Genomic DNA, 17964 nt, shown 5'->3' on the forward strand with positions numbered 1-17964 from the left:
CTTGCACCCTCCAATACAATATAACATACACCATCATGTGATCATGTCATACACCATCATGTCATTGTTTGACCTTTCTTCCTTTTCTTTAAACAATGTACTGAAGCAACAGAATGAAAACAGAGCTCCACAACTCTTCTCCTTGGAGGACCCGCCCCCTTCCTGGCGCAGCAAAACGAGGCTTGGTTCTCATCCCGCACTGCGCCTGCGCCCCGGCCTATAACAGGAAGTGCCTGTGGCGAGGGTGACACTTTCCCGGAAAGCTCTGCGCAGCGGACAAGGTCAGGTTCGTTGGGGAAGATGGCCGCCCAGGTGCAGTTACTTCGTGCTAGTCTCCGGAATGTTCTTTTCATGCAGTTGAGGCGTTCTTCTGATCAGGTGATTGGAAGAGGGGGGACAGGGAGCTATGACTAAGGATATAAGTTGGTGAGACAGGCCAGGGCTTGTGTGTACAGAGCAAGGGAGCTGATCTGTTTTATAGGACTTTATCCAAAGCTAACGCTTTGTGTTTATCATGCTGTGGGTGAATGCCTTTAATGATTTGTATTATTAGAGTCAATGAATAAGGAACACTTCCCATAAAACGGTGTATCCTAGACCTAGGAGCTCTATGATGTCGCTGTTCTGACCTCCATGCATGCTCAGTTTGTGTCTGGTGGACCTGTGATCGATTCACAGATGACTTTATATAAATGGGTTTGTGTCCCTTTACCTCAGACTACTGCCATGTTTAGCACCAGGTCATGCCATCATGCATGCGTTTGCAGCTGTTTTTGGCAGCCTATTCATTTTGGTGGGCTGCCAAACGCACAGGAGTGTGCTAAAATAAAGTGCAACTTTTAAAATTGCTTCACATCAAAACACTTGGTAATATCAGGTTTTGCTAGCCGCAGGCACGTGCGAGACTGCGAAATGCATTGGGGGTGCCTTCAAGGGTATGTTTAGACATGTGTCTGAAGCAGCCTTTCTCAATCTTTTTCAAAACCGAATAACCATTGAAATACGTTTTTGGTCTCAGGGAACCTGGCTACAACTCATGATCCGTTAGTATGCTGGTCATTGGGAGGCATTACCCCCCCCCCCCCCCAAGGTTGGGTTCACACTATTGCGAATTGCATGTCAGGAGGGTGTGACTGCCTCTCTATGGAGCCGGTTCGCACATCTCCATAGTGGCTCTGGTGCGAATTGCGTGGGAGTTCCGTGCGTCTTTTGGGTCTGAATTCGGACCTGAAACGGTGAATGGGGACGCACCAGACCCCTGCTCTGTGCTGCGGTGTGAACCCAGCCTACAGATCAGTGATGTCAGTGGGAACTTTTCTGAGGGGCAGATATATATCTGTCATTGTGCAAGGAACCCCTAACAACCTCTAGAGCAGGGATATGCAATTAGTTGACCTCCAGCTGTTGCAAAACTACAAGTCCCATCATGCCTTTGCCTCTGGGTGTCATGCTTGTGGCTGTCAGATTCTTGCTATGCCTCATGGGACTTGTAGTTCTGTAACAGCTGAAGGTCTGCTAATTGCATATCACTGCTGTAGAGGTACCCTAGTTAAGTAACCCTGGTCTAAATCTATCTCTCTTCTGAAACCAAATTAGCCTTTGGATCACACTTCAGAGGCAGTTTACCGCCAGTGAGGAGGTGATGCTATGCCTCCTGACCGCCTTCTGTTTTTAACCCCAGTTATGCTGATAAATGCAGCATGCCTTGCATGTAGTTGTGGGCTGAATTTGTTGCATTCGGCTGGCTTGCCACCCGATGTCTACATGTTCAGTAGATTTTGCCAGACACAAATCATTTTGACTGCAGCATGTAAATGCCCCCATCTGCATATAGCTCCTTAAAGCAGAACTCCCAAAAGGGGAAAGCTGCTTGCCCGCACCCTCCACTGCCACATTTGGAACTTTTTGAGGGGATCAGGTATGTTTTTGACAGGTACCCACTCCTAATTTTGGGTAAGATCACAGCGGCAATCTGAAACAATGCCCCCCCCTCTACCTTCTGGGACACATGCAAGAAAGCTGACAACCACTGCACTGTATTGTAGCGTCTTTAGGGTCACCATACACATTGCAACCCCTGTACAATCTCAATACAATTTACCAAAACTATGTAATGATGTGAGAACCTACCTTTACAATCATTCAAACCACAGGCCCTTAAGCAGCTCGTACACGGAGTGAATTTGGTTGCAGGAAAGACATTTTGCTTGACTCCCCCATCAACAGACAGGTGCTGATAGGGGAATCTTTCCCGGCGGGGGAAACCAGTGATAGCTGCTAGAGATAATTGCATGTAAGATCCGGCAGGCTGGTTGTATCCAAGTTGATCGATCAACTTGGTACACTTGGCCTGCCCATACATGGTTCCTGCTGAACTGGCCAAGATTCAAACCGTCTAAAGCCAGGCCTTGCATTATATACTTTGGTAGATCAAAGTATACAGAGCTTGTACAGATAAATTGTATGGTTATCTTTAGATCGAACTAAAAATGTAGCGCAAGGGCCTGTCTGATTGGAAACAAATTGTTAGTGAAGGTGGGTACTCGTATTGCATGGTAATCTAAAACCAATTGTATAGTCAGATTGCTCCCAAGGGTCATCATATGTATTCGCTGTTACTTTTTTTTTTTTTTTTTTTCTTTTGCCCTTTTATTTGAGTGACGGGGGAGCTCAAAAGCCACAGGTGGCTGAGCTGTCGTTTTACCATCCACCTGAACACTGCCATATAGCTGCTCGTGGCTGTACACGCTGCAGTAAAAACTAAACCCCATGCCACATTTGTCGGGTGTTACCGCCACCGAGCTTGATGAGTACAGTTCTGTGGAGCCAGGCCGCAATTGCATGTGATTGCAGTGTGCTAGTCTGCCATTTATATGGGTAAATCGGGCAATAAGGAATAGAATATCTCTTCCTCACTGCTTGTCAAATTCCCCATAAAAGCATTCCAAATGCAGATTGCTCTTCAGGGCGCTGCATGTGTGAACAAAAACGTATGGCCCTTTCACATTAGGAACAGCACGTGAAACGTCCTGTGTGATTTACATGCAGTTCTGTGCGATTTCTGCCTTATTCATTTTGAATGGGCTGAAATCACACTGTACCAAAATTAGTGCATGCGCTACTTTTTGAAATGCACATCGGATGGCACAAGTGGGGGCAAATGCACTGTTTGTGACCTGTTTTTGGGTGTCCCAACACAATCTGCTGACCCCCACAGCAGAATGCAAGGGCAGTGTGATGGGGAAGCTCCATGGGAATGCGGCCTTACCGCACTGCATTGTAGTGTGAATGGGACCTTAAAGCATTTTTTCTCTAGTCGTCTTCCAGGACAGCCTCTTGAGACCTTGGGCTCCTCCCTCCGGGACAGGAAACACGTACACCCTTTTCTTTAAAGGGCGGTCCTCTAGATCTCCTCCTCAGTTATTGTGTTTCCTGCCAGAAGGGAAGGAGCACGTTTTTTAAGGGACTTTTAAAATGCTGGATTCCCTCTCTGCCTGGTACCCCTCTGCTCCTGCTAGGAAGAGAAAGGTCACCGTTTTTTCACTGCTGTCTAAAGCTCAGAGAGAGTGGGAACCCTTGATGTCGGCATCCCCCCCTGCAGTACCCAGTACCTGTTGCGTTGGTCTCCTTCTGAGGGCACAGCGCGGTACATCAGCTATGGCGGCGGCGAGAGACGCTGGCTGGCCATGCCGCTCTGCACTGCAGATCCTCTTCCGGAGCGGCGCTGAGGGGCGGGACGGATGCGTTCCACAAGGCGGAAGTGCGTCACCGGAACGGCGTCATCAAGGGGCGCTGTCGAAACCTAGTCCCATTCGACTTAAAGCGCGGCAGTGGAAGAAAGGCACACGGAGCGGTGTGTTCCATACGCAGCCGGGCTGTTTAAGGACACAGGACCGATGGAGGAAGCGAGGCAGGCTACAGACTCCGGGTCCACCGGCTCCGGCGTCTCCCAGGTAAGGGGGGCTAGGCTGACTCTTCACTTACCTTGGGGGGACATGGTCTGAATTATCTCAGGACCTTTTCTCCCTCCCTGGGCAGGGCCTGTGGTGGAGGGCTCCCCAGCACTTACCTTTTCTGACACACGGGTGGTTGTCAGGGGGCATTGTCTTTTATACTAAAGCATGGTGTTTGTGTTTGATTTTAGGTCAAATCTCAGGACAAAACGCCAGCACAAGCCCCTAAAAGAAAGTGCGCTGTATGTGGGGAAAAATTGGGTTCCAGCTGGAAAAAGCCTCTATGTGTAGAGTGCATCTCCAGTCTGGTCAAAGATGACTCTGTGGCAGAATGCCAAAAAGTCTTATCATCTGTAAAAGATGAGCTAGCATCCACTTTCAAATCTTTCCGGGGAATGATGGATAGGATGCAGATGCCGTCCCCGGTATATAGGACCCCTAGTGCCCCGTCCTTGGCAACTCCGGTCGAAGGGGATGAGCATGAGGAGGAGGAAGCAGGAGGGTCCACTCGGTCCCAGGCTTCCTCTCAGGTAGATTCAGCTTCTGGCTCTGAGCTAGAAGAAGAAGACTCTTCCAGGGGGACTAGATATAGACTGTCTCTAGAAGATGTGGGAGACTTGCTTAAAGCAATATATGAAACCCTAGAGATCCGAGAGGAACAGGTCCAGCTATCTAAGCACGACCAACTTTATCAAGGTAGTGCGGTAAAAACCAGGTGTTTTCCTGTTCATAAGTCGTTGGTGGAAACGATCTTGTTGGAGTGGGAGCAACCAGAAAAAAGACCTTTTTTTGCAGGGAACCTAAAGCGTAGATATCCTTTTGAGGAAGATACTACGCTCCCATGGAACAAAGTTCCAAAGCTAGATGCACCTCTGGCCAGGGTGTCAAAAAGAACTGACCTGGCCTTCGATGACCTTGGAACACTTAAAGATCCAATGGATAAAAGGGGTGACATCATTTTAAAAAGGGCTTGGGACGCTTCCACTATTGCACTTAAGCCAGCGTTGGCGGCTACCTGCGTAGCCAGGAACTTGGAGTGTTGGCTTAATCAACTCCAAGCGCATATCACTGCTGGTACATCCAGGCAGCAGATTTTAAAATCTTTCCCGTTACTCTTGAAGGCGGCTGGCTTCCTAGCCGATGCTTCCTCAGAATCGGTGAAGCTTGCAGCCAGATCTGCAGCGTTGGTCAACGCAGCCAGAAGGTCGGTCTGGTTAAAGACATGGACGGGTGACGCCGCATCAAAATTAAAGCTCTGCGGCTTACCTTTTTCTGGCGATCACTTATTTGGTCCGGGTCTCCAGGAGGCACTAGAAAGGACACAAGATAAAAAGAAAGCCTTCCCGGAAAGAAAAAAGAAAGAAAATAAACGCTTTTTTCGAGGGTTTAGGCAAAGCCAGAAAGACCGGGATTCACATCCTAAAAAACATTGGGTGGGCCAAAAGGGACGTGGAAGAGGAGGAATCTTGTTTAACCCTCCTCAGGTTCCCCCCAAAACCCAGTGACACTCAGGTCCCTGTGGGAGGAAGATTGGGGGAGTTCCTCTCACAATGGACAGAATTAACAGTCAGTCCGTTTGTACACGACCTCATAGAAAACGGCTACAGGCTGGAATTCTCAGTTCCCCCTCCCCCAATATTTTTGGTCACTCAACCTCCCAGAGACCGGGAGAAGGCAGAGGCCCTGGGTCTCCTTTTAGGGGACCTGTTGGATCAGAGGGTTCTGTTGGAAGTTCCCCAGGAGGAGGAAGGTCAGGGGGTGTATTCACATGTCTTCGTGGTGAAAAAGCCCTCAGGAAAGTACAGACTGATTTTAAACCTTCGTCCCCTCAACAAGTGGGTCCGTTACAAACGGTTCAGAATGGAATCGATATTTTCAGTCACCAGTCTGATCTTCCCAAAGTGTTATATGGCCACCGTGGACTTACGGGACGCATATTTACACATTCCGATCCGTCAGGAATGCCAAAAATTCCTGCGTCTAGCGGTAAGACTGGGTTCTGCTACCAAACATCTGCAATTCAGGGCCCTTCCCTTTGGCCTGTCTTCCTCGCCAAGGATTTTTACCAAAGTCCTAGCAGAAGCCCTGGCACCACTGAGACTCCAAGGAGTAACAATAGTGCCTTACCTAGACGATCTGTTGTTCATAGCCCCGTCTGGTCATCAGTTAGAGAGCGACCTGAAGGTAGCCCTGTCTTTCCTGCGTTCCCTGGGTTGGCTGGTCAACGAAGAAAAATCGCAGATGATACCATCACAGGAGGTGATGTACCTGGGATACAGAATATCCTCAGTAGAAAAGAAGATTTTCCTTCCCCAGGAAAAAATTCTCAAACTAGATCAGGCGGTTGCTTTTCTCCAGACGAATCAGGAGATCAGCATAAGGCAAGTTATGCGAGTTCTGGGTCTGATGTCGGCCTGTTTTCCGGCGGTACCCTGGGCCAGATTTCATTCGCGTCCTCTCCAGGCACATATGCTCAAACTTTGGAGTGGCAGGAAGGAGGATTTGGACCTCACAATACCTATCCCAAAGAGCATTCAAAGAAACCTATGGTGGTGGAGAGCCAGAGAAAACCTGGACAAGGGTCTTCTCTGGGATCCGCCAGTGGCTCTGGTAATGACCACCGATGCCAGCAGGGGGGGTTGGGGCGCCCACCTGGGAGAAGTTTGGACCCAGGGTCAGTGGTCGTCCTCGGAGGTTCTTCGGTCATCGAACCAAAAAGAACTGTTAGCCGTTCTAAAAGCCATTCAGGGCTTCAAGTGCTATCTAGTGGGTCAGCATCTACAAATCAGGACAGACAACGCTGCCACAGTAGCTTATATAAACAAGCAAGGAGGCACAAGGAGCCCAGCCCTACAGGCAACAGCTACACAGATCTTGATCTGGGCAGAGAAAAATCTGGTACACCTTTCAGCTGTCCACCTAAAGGGCTCACTGAATACCCTGGCAGATTTCCTCAGCAGACAGGTAGTATGTCAGGACGAGTGGTCTCTAGACCAGGAGACTTTCTACCAGATAGTCTCACTCTGGGGACTACCAGAGGTGGACCTGTTCGCAGCAAAGGAGAACAGGAAGGTTACAACATTTTTTTCCATTCACCCACAAGACAAAGCGAAGGGGATAGATGCCTTTTCACATCCTTGGCATTTCAGCCTGGCATACGCATTCCCTCCAGTGAGGTTGATTCCCAGGGTAATCCAAAAATTTCTCAGGGAACCCGCGGATCTGATTCTGATCACGCCTTTCTGGCCCAAGAGGCCATGGTTCGCCAGCCTGTGGAGGCTGGCCCTGTATCCACCTTGGACACTTCCAGAGAAAGTAGATCTACTGTCTATAGGTCCAGTCCTTCATCCTCAAATAAAGAACCTGAAACTAACTGCCTGGTTTCTGAAGAGCAACTATTGAAAGCACGGGGTTTTTCAGATAAAGTGGTCACGACTCTCTTAGGGTGTCGCAAACCGGTAACTAGAGCAATATACTCTAAGGTGTGGAAAAAATTCAATTCCTGGAAGATACAACAAGGAATGAATCATTCCGGCATCCCAGTAGTGCTAGAATTTTTGCAGGCAGGTGCGGACTTAGGCTTATCAGTCAGCACTCTCAAAGTACAGGCGGCTGCCTTAAGTATTTTTTTGGATGTACCTCTCCAACAGGATCGCTTCGTCAAAAACTTTTTCAAAAGTCTGACAAGATCTAATCCAACTAGGATTAGAGCCTGTCCCTCTTGGGATCTGTCCTTGGTACTAAAGGCTCTTACTAACAAACCATTTGAACCGATGGAAGAGTCTTCTCTGAAACATGTTATCCTTAAGACAGTCTTTCTAGTGGCCATAGCCTCAGCCAGGAGAGTCAGCGATCTTCAGGCCCTCTCTATTAGGGAACCCTTCCTATCTGTATTTGATGATAGGATAATTCTTAGGACGGATCCTAGCTTCCTACCCAAGGTAGCCTCTACCTTTCATAGGACTCAGGACATTGTCCTACCAACCTTGCTTTCCTCTTCAGAAAATGATGAAGGGGAATTTTTGTCCTTATTGGATGTTAAAAGAAGTCTTTTATTTTACTTAGAAGTCACAAAGGAATTTAGACTATGTGACTCACTTTTTGTTAACTTCTCAGGTGCCCGCAAGGGTCACAGAACATCAAAATCCTCTATTGCCAGATGGCTCAGGATGTTGATTGTAGAAGCATATACGTTAGGGGGTAGGGAACCACCTACAGTTAAAGCACATTCTACTCGGGCAGTGGCGGTTTCCTGGGCAGAAAGAGCAGGAGCGTCCCCGGAAGAGATCTGTAAGGCGGCAGCCTGGACATCTTACTCAACCTTTGCAAGACACTACCGGTTGGACCTGCTGTCAGACAAGGATCAGGCCTTCGGACGAAGGGTCCTCCAGACAGTAGTCCCACCCTAAAAACCAGTAAGTTCTTGCTTGTCATCTCAAGAGGCTGTCCTGGAAGACGACTAGAGAAAGACCGGAGTTAGGCTTACCGGTAACTCTGTTTCTAGGAGTCTTCCAGGACAGCCGGAGTTTTTCCCACCCGGTGTCTGTTAAGGAACTGTAATTGTGGTGAAGATATAAAATGATCTAACGATGTGTTAGTAGACTATGTCTTTCAGGATCTTCTGGTATTTCTCGGGCAAACTGAGGAGGAGATCTAGAGGACCGCCCTTTAAAGAAAAGGGTGTACGTGTTTCCTGTCCCGGAGGGAGGAGCCCAAGGTCTCAAGAGGCTGTCCTGGAAGACTCCTAGAAACAGAGTTACCGGTAAGCCTAACTCCGGTCTTTTTGCTTGAAAAGACAAATACTATAAAAAGCCCACCAAAGTAAGTTTAACCCAAAGACTGTCCTAAGTATTTTCTGGGGGCTGCAGTGTGTGGGAGTTAAATCATTCAAGGCAGGCTAACCTTTTATTCAAAGTGCACTGCTATAAAGATGGAACTCTGTACAGTATGAACACCTCTGATTGATCTTCAGCTTCTATGCTAAAAATACACCTGAATAGTGCATGTGTATTAGTCATTGGAAAGCCAGGTACTATTTTGGGGACAATCTATTTAAGTGTTGCAGAATGAATAAGTGCCTGTTGCTATGCAGACAAGAAATGTTAATTGGCAGGGGGCTTTCTTCACCACATGGGTATGTATACATCAGGCAGTGCTTTTTAGCCTAAGTTCACACTGACAGCGGGAATGAAATTATTGAGCTGAACTCGCACAATTTCATTCAGTCCTGACTCCGGGAGCCATTTCTGGGACACCTGTGCGGGTTTCTTCAGATGTCTACTGAAATCGCACTCCAAGTCACCAAAAGTAGTACAAAACTCGGTGTTTTCTTGCTGCTGAGTGAACCTGCGGCACAGTGACTACACAGTTTAGTCGGTTTATATACTGCTCCACTGTTACAATAACATTTTAAGTTCAGAATTCATGGTGGAAATGTAGGCTCTGAGATTTGTATGCAATACTTAAATTTTTTTATTTATTTCACAGTTGGGAGAATTGGGAAAAGGTGCTGGTAAAGGCGGTGGAGGCGGAGGATCTGTGAGAGAGGCCGGAGGAGCATTTGGCAAACGCCAGGCTGCTGAGGAGGAGAGATATTTCAAGTGTGTTGGTTTTATCATGTATCTTTCGGATTTAAGACTGTTATGCTTTTTTTTTTTTTTTTTTTTTTTTTTTTTTTTTTTTTTTTTTTTTTTACACGTTGGAGCTGAACTTCAGCCTTCTCTTCAGTCTTGCAGTTGTACAGGCCCTGAAATGATAGTCTTGCTTTCACTGCACATTGTAAGCGTCTCACAGTGCATTTGAAGCTGCAGCAAGTCCTAGCCTGCCCCATTATTTTTTTTTTTTTTTTTTTGCTACAGCAGGGGTCCCCAACCTCCGGGCCGTGGACCAGTGCTGGTACAAGGCCTGTTGATGACCAGGCTGCACAGCAGGAGGTGAGCATCCACCATGGTCCACACAGGGCTGTCGCAGACCATGGTTGCTGCTCACCAACTGCTGTGCAGCCATGCCTGTGTGTCCTTTCCTGGCAAACAATGCCATTCTATCAGTAGGAGCTGTAGATCTGAATGGAGAGCTCCTACCACCCCCCTGCCCTGCTGATGGGACAACATTGTTGGGTAGGTGAGGGAACCGGGAGGACACGCATGGACTGAGCACAGCCTCTGTCCTGCCAAAGGTAGGAGTTCTAAGCAGGGGAGGCAGAGATTAGAATGGGAAAAGGCTCCAGGGGCACTGATGGAGTAGGCTATGATTGCTAGGAGAACTGCAGTTCCTGTTGCATTAATGTAAAACAAAGCTGTAATGTGAAGGGGAACTGAGGACAATGATATAAAGGGGGGGCGGGCTGAGCAGACGCTGTGAATATCCCATCCTCTGACCCGTTCACCACACACATGCTGTCCCTGTTAAAATTTGCTGCCATGAAACCAGTCCCTGGTGCCAAAGAAGTTTGGGGACCACTGGAGCTAGAGAATGTCCAGCACAGCCTTTCCTCCCCAGCCCAACTGTCCCTGCCCTGTTCATTTTATTGGATTTCAGTTCTGGGGGTTAAACATCACATGCAGGTAAAGTGAGGGGTTAGTGATCGAAAGTCTTAGTAGGGATACAGCACCTCATCCCTAGGTTGGTTAAGAAAAGGGATTTGGAAACGTTGAGGGGATTATCACGGTGCTAAGATAGAAACCAGCCAAATTATTTTATATCAAAAGTAGAAAAATATTTTATTAAGGTTTTACAAGATAAAATCTGATTCAAAATACAATAGAGCAAGAATGGATCGTGGGAGCAATTTCTAGAGATATATTTATTGATCGAGTCAACCCTACTAGTTTCGCCAGACACTGGCTTCCTCAGGGGAATTAAGACAAGATCGTCTCTGTGAGATACTCTAAAATAAAACAAAACTGTTTTAGCATACACTTAAAATGTAAATTACATTAAATATATAAGCATTATTGTACAAAAAATTCGAGGGTATGTATGGTATATACCAGGGATATGCAATTAGCGGACCTCCAGCTGTTGCAAAACTACAAGTCCCATCATGCCTCTGCCTTTGGTTGTCATGCTTGTGGCTGTCAGTGTTTTGCTATGCCTCATGGGATTTGTAGTTCTGCAACAGCTGGAGGTCCGCTAATTGCCTATCCCTGGTATATACGTTTGGCTGGGATGAGTGGCGAGGCATTATATATATCTCTAGAAATTGCTCCCACGATCCATTCTTGCTCTATTGTATTTTGAATCAGATTTTATCTTGTAAAACCTTAAAATATTTTCTACTTTTGATATAAAATAATTTGTCTGGTTTCTATCTTGGCACCGTGATAATCCCCTCAACCTTTCCATCACATGCAGGTGTTGCCTAGGGCAATGATTAACTCCAGTATTCAAGGTGCCCCAACTGGTCATGTTTTTCAGGCTTTCCATTTCGCACAGGTGATTTGATCAGTTTCACTGCCTTAGTAATTACCACCACCATTTTAATCTGAGGGAAATCCTGAAAACATGACCTGCTGGTGTCTTGAGGACTAGAGTTGAGAAACTCTGGCCCAGGGCAATCTCCATGCACATGCAGTCTGCCTAGAAAGGCCCATTCCTACAGACACAAACCCATCAGGGTATTTTGATCTGCGTGCAGACCCAGTGTTATTGCTAGTTCTAAAATGGGTGTGTGCAACGATGGCCTTCCAGCTGTTGCCAAACTAAAAGTCCCATCATGCCTCTGGGAGTCATGGTTGTGGCTTTGTTTTGCAATGCCTCAAAGTTCCACAGCAGCTAGAGGGCCACATTTGCCCACCCCTGGTCTAAAGTAAGGTTCTGTTATATTCAGTGGGGTCTAGTCCATAGATTCCCAAATCGTTACCAACATCCACCAATGGTATATATATTCTGATTTGTACTGTCGGTACAGCCTCCAGGCTCAGGTGATGGGAACCTTCTCCCCCCTTTTTTTTATTTTTCCCTCTTTCATGAATTTTAAAGTTAATGGTATGAGGGGGCCTGACTAAATTGGAACGGTACACTTTTTTTTTTTTAGAATTGTCGAATGAGGTATTGCTAAACAATTACAATTTTAATCTTATCAAAATGGGTATGCACTACAGTTTGCAGAGCTAAAGGAGATGATAGACTGTAATATAAATGGTCAGCCTAAGGCTACATTCACACGGGTACATTTGCTGGTGCAGCGTAAAAACGCTGTTTCTGGTATGCCAGATGTCCTAAAGCTGTGTAAAGTAATACACTGTACACACCTTGGGTGTGTGTAGTAATTAAAGCAAATAGTTGTGTACAGCCGCCTACACCCTTTCATGTCTGTGGGCAACTGTACACAGCTCTCGGCCATCCAGCACACAAGAAATATGCAGTGTTTTTTTGCTGCATTGGCAAATTTTGCCCATGTGCATGTAGCTCAAATCTGACAGCCATGGGAGAAGACATGTGTGGACAGGCGTAAGGTGTCTATTTTTTTTTTTTTCTAATTTGTTTAAGGCCTGGAGATCACATTGCTGAGAGATTAACTGCTAGAAGACCAGCCGCTGCAGTTATACTGGGGCAGGTTGGCACGGCTGCGCAAATCGCAGTAGCTGTACGTCTGTTTTTAGATGTCACAGCAGGCGCGCGTGCAAATCCCGGCACTCGGCAGAGGAGACAGATCGTGTGTTCATACCAAGTTTGAACCTCTCCCAGTCGAACACACCTAGGGAACACGGTTAACCCTGTGATCACTCCCTAGTGTTAACCCCCTTCCCTGCTAGTGACACTTATACAGTAATCTGTGGCTATTTTTAGCTCCGATCGCTGTATAAATGTCAATGGTGTCCGATCTGTCCGCCGCAATGTCGCAGTCTTGGTAAAAATCGCAGATCGTCGCCATTACTAGTGTAAAAAAAGCATCTATTTTGTAGATGCTAAAACTTTTGCGTAAACCAATCAATATTTGCTTATTGCGATTAAATTATTTTTTTTTTCAAAAAATATGTAGACTAATACATATCGGCCTAAACTGAGGGAAATGTATTTATTTTTTTAATGTGGGATATTATAGCAAAAAGGTAATCAAATGCCACCAAAAAGCTCTATTTGTGGGGTGGGGCAGGGGGAATAACATTAACCTTGTCTGGGTACAAGTTCACATGACCGCGCAATTGTCAGTTAAAGCGGCGCAGTGCCGTATCACAAAATTTACACCAGAAACCACCCAACTGTGTTTTGACATGCACTTCAATGCGTTTTGCACTGCGCTTGGCACTGCATTTGCCGTCCATTTTTTTTGGCTCAGCTTAAAGGGGCGCAGTACATTTGTAGAGCTTTCCCTGCATTTGTGGTGCAGAAAAATTCTCTACTTTGCATGAAAATAAAAAACCATGTGAACTATGTTCATAGTATTACCTTGATTTTTGGATGTCTTTGCAGTTGGAGTGCAGTTCAAAATGCATTCAACTGCATTCGGTGTGAAGGGCCTTTTGGCAATGGTACACTCTTGTTGATGCAGCATTTCATATGTCGTACTTGTGTTCTGATTCACTTTTATCATGTAATGGAGAATATGTAACTAATTCTATGATCTCCTCCTATGTCCTGCAGGCAAAAGGAGAGGGAGCAGATAGATTCTCTAAAGAAGCACTATGAAGAAGAAATCCATCATCATAAGGATGAAATTGAGCGTCTGCAAAAGGAAATTGAACGGCACAAGGGCAAAATTAAGAAACTGAAACATGATGATTAGTTGCACGGATCTGCTTAGGTGTTGCTTGCTGTCTTGGGAGAACATACCATTTTAAAAGCTTATTTTCTTCTGTGACATGGAGTTGTGATATCCTTAAATGTATCGCAATAAAATAACTGTCAGCCAGTTAAGTACCAATACTGCAGTGTTTTTTTTCTTTTGGAGTATTGCATGGTAAGAATTCTAGAAACCGTGTGTGTGTGTGTGTTCCACTTTAAAGGATCACCAGAGGAAATATTTTTTTTTTTGCTGAAATGATTGTTTACAGGGTATAGAGACATAAAAGTTAACTTTTTCCTTTTAAAAATAGATTAAATTCAATCATATAATGTGCCTGTAGTTTCATTTTCCTTTTTTTGTGAATTAAAGAGACCCACAGAACAAAAACAAACAAATCCAGGGCAGTGTTTTGTTTTTAAAATGAATCTGATTGGTTCTGTTAAGTTTTAGACACACAGTAATGACAGCTTAGACCACTGTGAAAAGCTCCCAGTACGATGGTTATAAGGAGCCAGACAACCAGGAAGTGTGGAGATCAGAGCAGTTTTACAGCAACATCAAAGCAAAAACGAGCAATGAGGACATGAAACCAGTACTGCAATAAGGTAAAGGAAGCTATTTAGCTAAAAAAAAAAATTCCTTTAGTGACCCTTTAAGTCTGCACTCTAGAATCTGTGGCCCCCAGTGTGAAAGGGGTCTTTTAAAGTAATTGGCCTAAGGCTTTGTTCACACCATATGCCCATAAAAACTAATGGGGGGGGGGGGGGTGCAAAGATTTCATCTGCATGGAATATGTTGGGCTTGTTCACACCACGTGCATATTTCTAACGTGGGTCTCTGCAAGACCCAAATGTCCTCTGCAAGGACACAAAGAAAACCCTTTTTCTCAAATCACCTTTCAGGACAACCCTGGAGAGAGCGCAGCTCCGCCCATTTCTTTAGGAAACACATGTGATCCTTTAAGATCCCTCCTCTTCCACCATGGCCTCAGTTATTGTGTTTTCTCTGCCATGGTGGAAGCATCATAGGGAACCAGTGAGCTGTACTCTCTCCAGGGCGGAGGGATAAGGCTTACCTTGGTGAATTTCAGCTTGGTGTGCTGTGACCATCCCGGCCCCCCTCTACGGGGAGGGGGCGTACAGGAGTTCCCAGGCGTTCCTGCTCAGTGGAGCGTTCGGCTTCCCAGGATGAGGTGTCCTTGTGCCCGGAGGCTGCGGTGTGGCAGGATGGCCGAGCGGTAACCGCCACGGGTCGGCGGTGTTCCGCATTTTCAGCTCCGGGTCCCGGCTGGCAAGTGCATCGTGCGCGACGACGCCGCTTCCTGGGAGGGCGTGGCGCCTGGAACGCAGCATCTGTGGGACGGGTCAGGTGACCGGCACTTCCGTTTCCGGCCCCCGATGATGACGCGGGAGGCCGTGAAAATTCAAAAATTCTGCGTTTTCGTCCCCTAAGCCTTGCTGTGCTCTACAATGGAGGAGAGACAGACAGCACCAGCGGAAACAGGCGCTGCAAGCACCGGTCAGGCCCAGGTAATAGGGGTACAGCGGTGCCTTGATTCTTACTTATGTTGTTGGGCCTAGTTTGTGTTTTTTGTCGTTCCTTCCTGAGGGAGCCTGTGGGTACCAGACCAAGTTAACGCCCTTGGTCTGTGTAGCTGTAAGGGGTGGTTGCACTTAGCTTGGACCCGGTTTTCTCTGGTGGTGGATAGTCACTGGGTGTTTAAAAAAAAAGAGGTAGTAAATGGGTGTCCTTTCTGTTAGCTTCTCATTGCAGGAAAAATCTATAGGCAAATCTAGGCACTTAGATACACCAAGAAAATGCCCATCTTGCAAAAATCCTTTAAGGCGGTGATATGCAATTAGCGGACCTCCAGCTGTTGCAAAACTACAAGTCCCATCATGCCTCTGCCTCAGGGTGTCATGCTTGTGGCTGTCAGAGTCTTGCTATGCCTCATGGGATTTGTAGTTCTGCAACAGCTGGAGGTCCACTAATTGCATATGCCTGCTTTAAGGGATTCCTGGCAAAAGGCAATGTGCAGGTCTTGCATAAAAAATCTAGTGGAAGAAGAAACCTCACAGCAATATAAAGATTTATTTTCCTCAGTTCAAGAACTTACTAGTTCGTTGAGTTCAGTTAAAGACCTGTTTGCACAAAGTCCCGCAAGCTGAGGGGAGCCTCAGCAACCACCACCTAGCCCGAAGGTCCCGGTACCTAGACAGGTTGAGGGGGACTCCGGAGATGAAGGGACTAGCACTCTCTTCTCCCTCAGGGATTCGGAAGAGGAAGATAGTAGCAAAAGCTCTAAATTTAAACTGTCCTTAGAAGATGTGGATGATCTACTTAAGGCAATATACACTACCCTGGACATCAGGAAGAAAAGGTTCAATTATCTATACATGATAAAATGTATCAAGGACTGGATGACTCTAAACGCCGGGTCTTCCCGGTTCATAAGGTCCTTTCGGACACAATCAAAAAGGAATGGAAAGACCCAGAGCGGGCCCCCCCTTTTTTTTTTTTTTTTTTTTTTTCCCCAAAAACCCTTAAAAGAAGGTTTCCTTTTGAAGACACTGACACAGAGGTGTGGAACAAGAGGCCAAAGGTAGATGCAGCTTTTTCACAAGTGTCACGTCGCACTGACCTCGCCTTTGAGGATATGGGGGTCCTGAGAGATGCTATGGACAAGAGAGCCGATTCCCTCTTAAAGAAAGCCTGGGATTCCACTTCAACCAGTTTAAAACCTGCTATGGCCGCCACAGTGGTCGCCCGTAATCTAGAGTGCTGGGTTGAGAAACTAAGGAGTCATGTAGAAGCAGGCACCCCAAGAAAGGATCTTTTGGAATCCTTTCCCCTAATTTTGAAAGCTGTCAAATATATGGCAGATGCGTCTGCCGAATCTATTAAAATGGCGGCAAGGTCGGCGGCTTTGGTAAATTCAGCCAGACGCGCAGTGTGGTTAAAAACCTGGTCAGGAGATACACCCTCTAAAGTTAAGTTATGCGGGTTGCCATTCTCAGGGGATTTGTTCGGTCAGGACCTAGAAAAGGTACTAGACAGAACAGCGGATAAAAAGAAAGCGTCCCCCCCCCCCCCCCCCAAAAGAACCCAAAAAATTATTTTCGTTCTTTTCAGCATGCCTTCAAAAATAAGGAAGAAAATAAAAAACGTTGGGGTTCCCGTAGGGGTAGAGGAGTATCCTTTTTAAATCTCCCGCAGAGCAAACTACCAAAAGTAAGTGACGATCTGCTTCCAGTAGGGGGAAGGTTGTCTGCCTTTCTCCCTCAGTGGATGTGTCTGCCTTTCTCCCTCAGTGGATGCAGATGCCCATAAGTCCCTTCGTGGAAAGAATCGTCAGGGAAGGGTACAGTCTGGAATTTTCAGAGTGTCCTCCGAGAAGGTTCTATGTCACAGCCCTCCCTCGGGACAAAGAAAAATCTTCCGCAATGACGACCCTTTTGCAGGATCTGATAGGTCAGGGAGTGATAGTCCAAGTCCCAAAACATCAAGAGGGCCAAGGTTTCTATTCCCACATATTTTTGGTAAGGAAGCCCTCAGGCAAATTTTGCCTGATTCTGAACCTGAAGATTTTGAACAAATCAATCAGATACAAACATTTTCGCTTGGACACCATCTACTCCATAACGAAACTGTTAACCCCCAATTGCTTCATGGCATCCCTGGACCTCAGGGATGCTTGCCTACATGTTCCGATTGCCCAAGCATCCCAACAGTTTCTCAGACTAGCAGTAAACCTGGGGTCCACGGTGTGGCATCTTCAATTCAGGGCCCTCCCCTTCGGTCTTTCCTCCTCCCCCAGGGTCTTTACAAAGATCATGGCGGAGGCTTTGGAACCTCTGAAGCTGAAAGGGATTTCGGTCGTCCCATACTTGGACGACCTGCTGTTCTTCGCGGACTCCCGGGATCAAGTTGCGACGAACCTTCAGGTGTCGCAAGTTCATCTCGGAGGTCTAGGCTGGTTACTAAACCGCGAGAAATCAAACCTAGTGCCATCTCAAGAGACAAGGTTTCTGGGCTATACCATAAACTCGATCCTTCAGAAGGTCTTTTTACCTCAGGAGAAGATAGAGAAGGTCTTGGTCGCTGTAGCTCAGGTCCAGACAAACCTCGGGGTGTCAGTCAGGTCAGCGATGGCAGTGTTAGGTCTACTCACAGCCTCAATCCCAGCAGTCCCATGGGCAAGGTTACATTCTCGCCCTCTTCAAGCGAACATTCTTCAAGCCTGGTCACACAAAGAGTTACTAGAGAAACGTTTCAGATTGACAT

At 46.6% G+C, this 17964-nt stretch overlaps 1 protein-coding gene across 1 annotated transcript; it reads left to right on the forward strand.

The window, feature by feature from the left end:
* The first annotated feature begins 229 nt into the window (after positions 1–229).
* On the forward strand, positions 230–13820 carry ATP5IF1 (ATP synthase inhibitory factor subunit 1). Its single transcript, XM_040337289.1, has 3 exons — positions 230–378; positions 9441–9553; positions 13539–13820. Exons 1-3 carry the CDS (start codon positions 301–303, stop codon positions 13678–13680), a joined length of 333 nt encoding a protein of 110 aa, XP_040193223.1. The 5' UTR covers positions 230–300; the 3' UTR covers positions 13681–13820.
* The last annotated feature ends 4144 nt before the right edge of the window (positions 13821–17964 follow it).

Source organism: Rana temporaria, chromosome 2 (genome assembly GCF_905171775.1).
Source record: "Rana temporaria chromosome 2, aRanTem1.1, whole genome shotgun sequence".
NCBI classification, from domain to species: domain Eukaryota; kingdom Metazoa; phylum Chordata; class Amphibia; order Anura; family Ranidae; genus Rana; species Rana temporaria.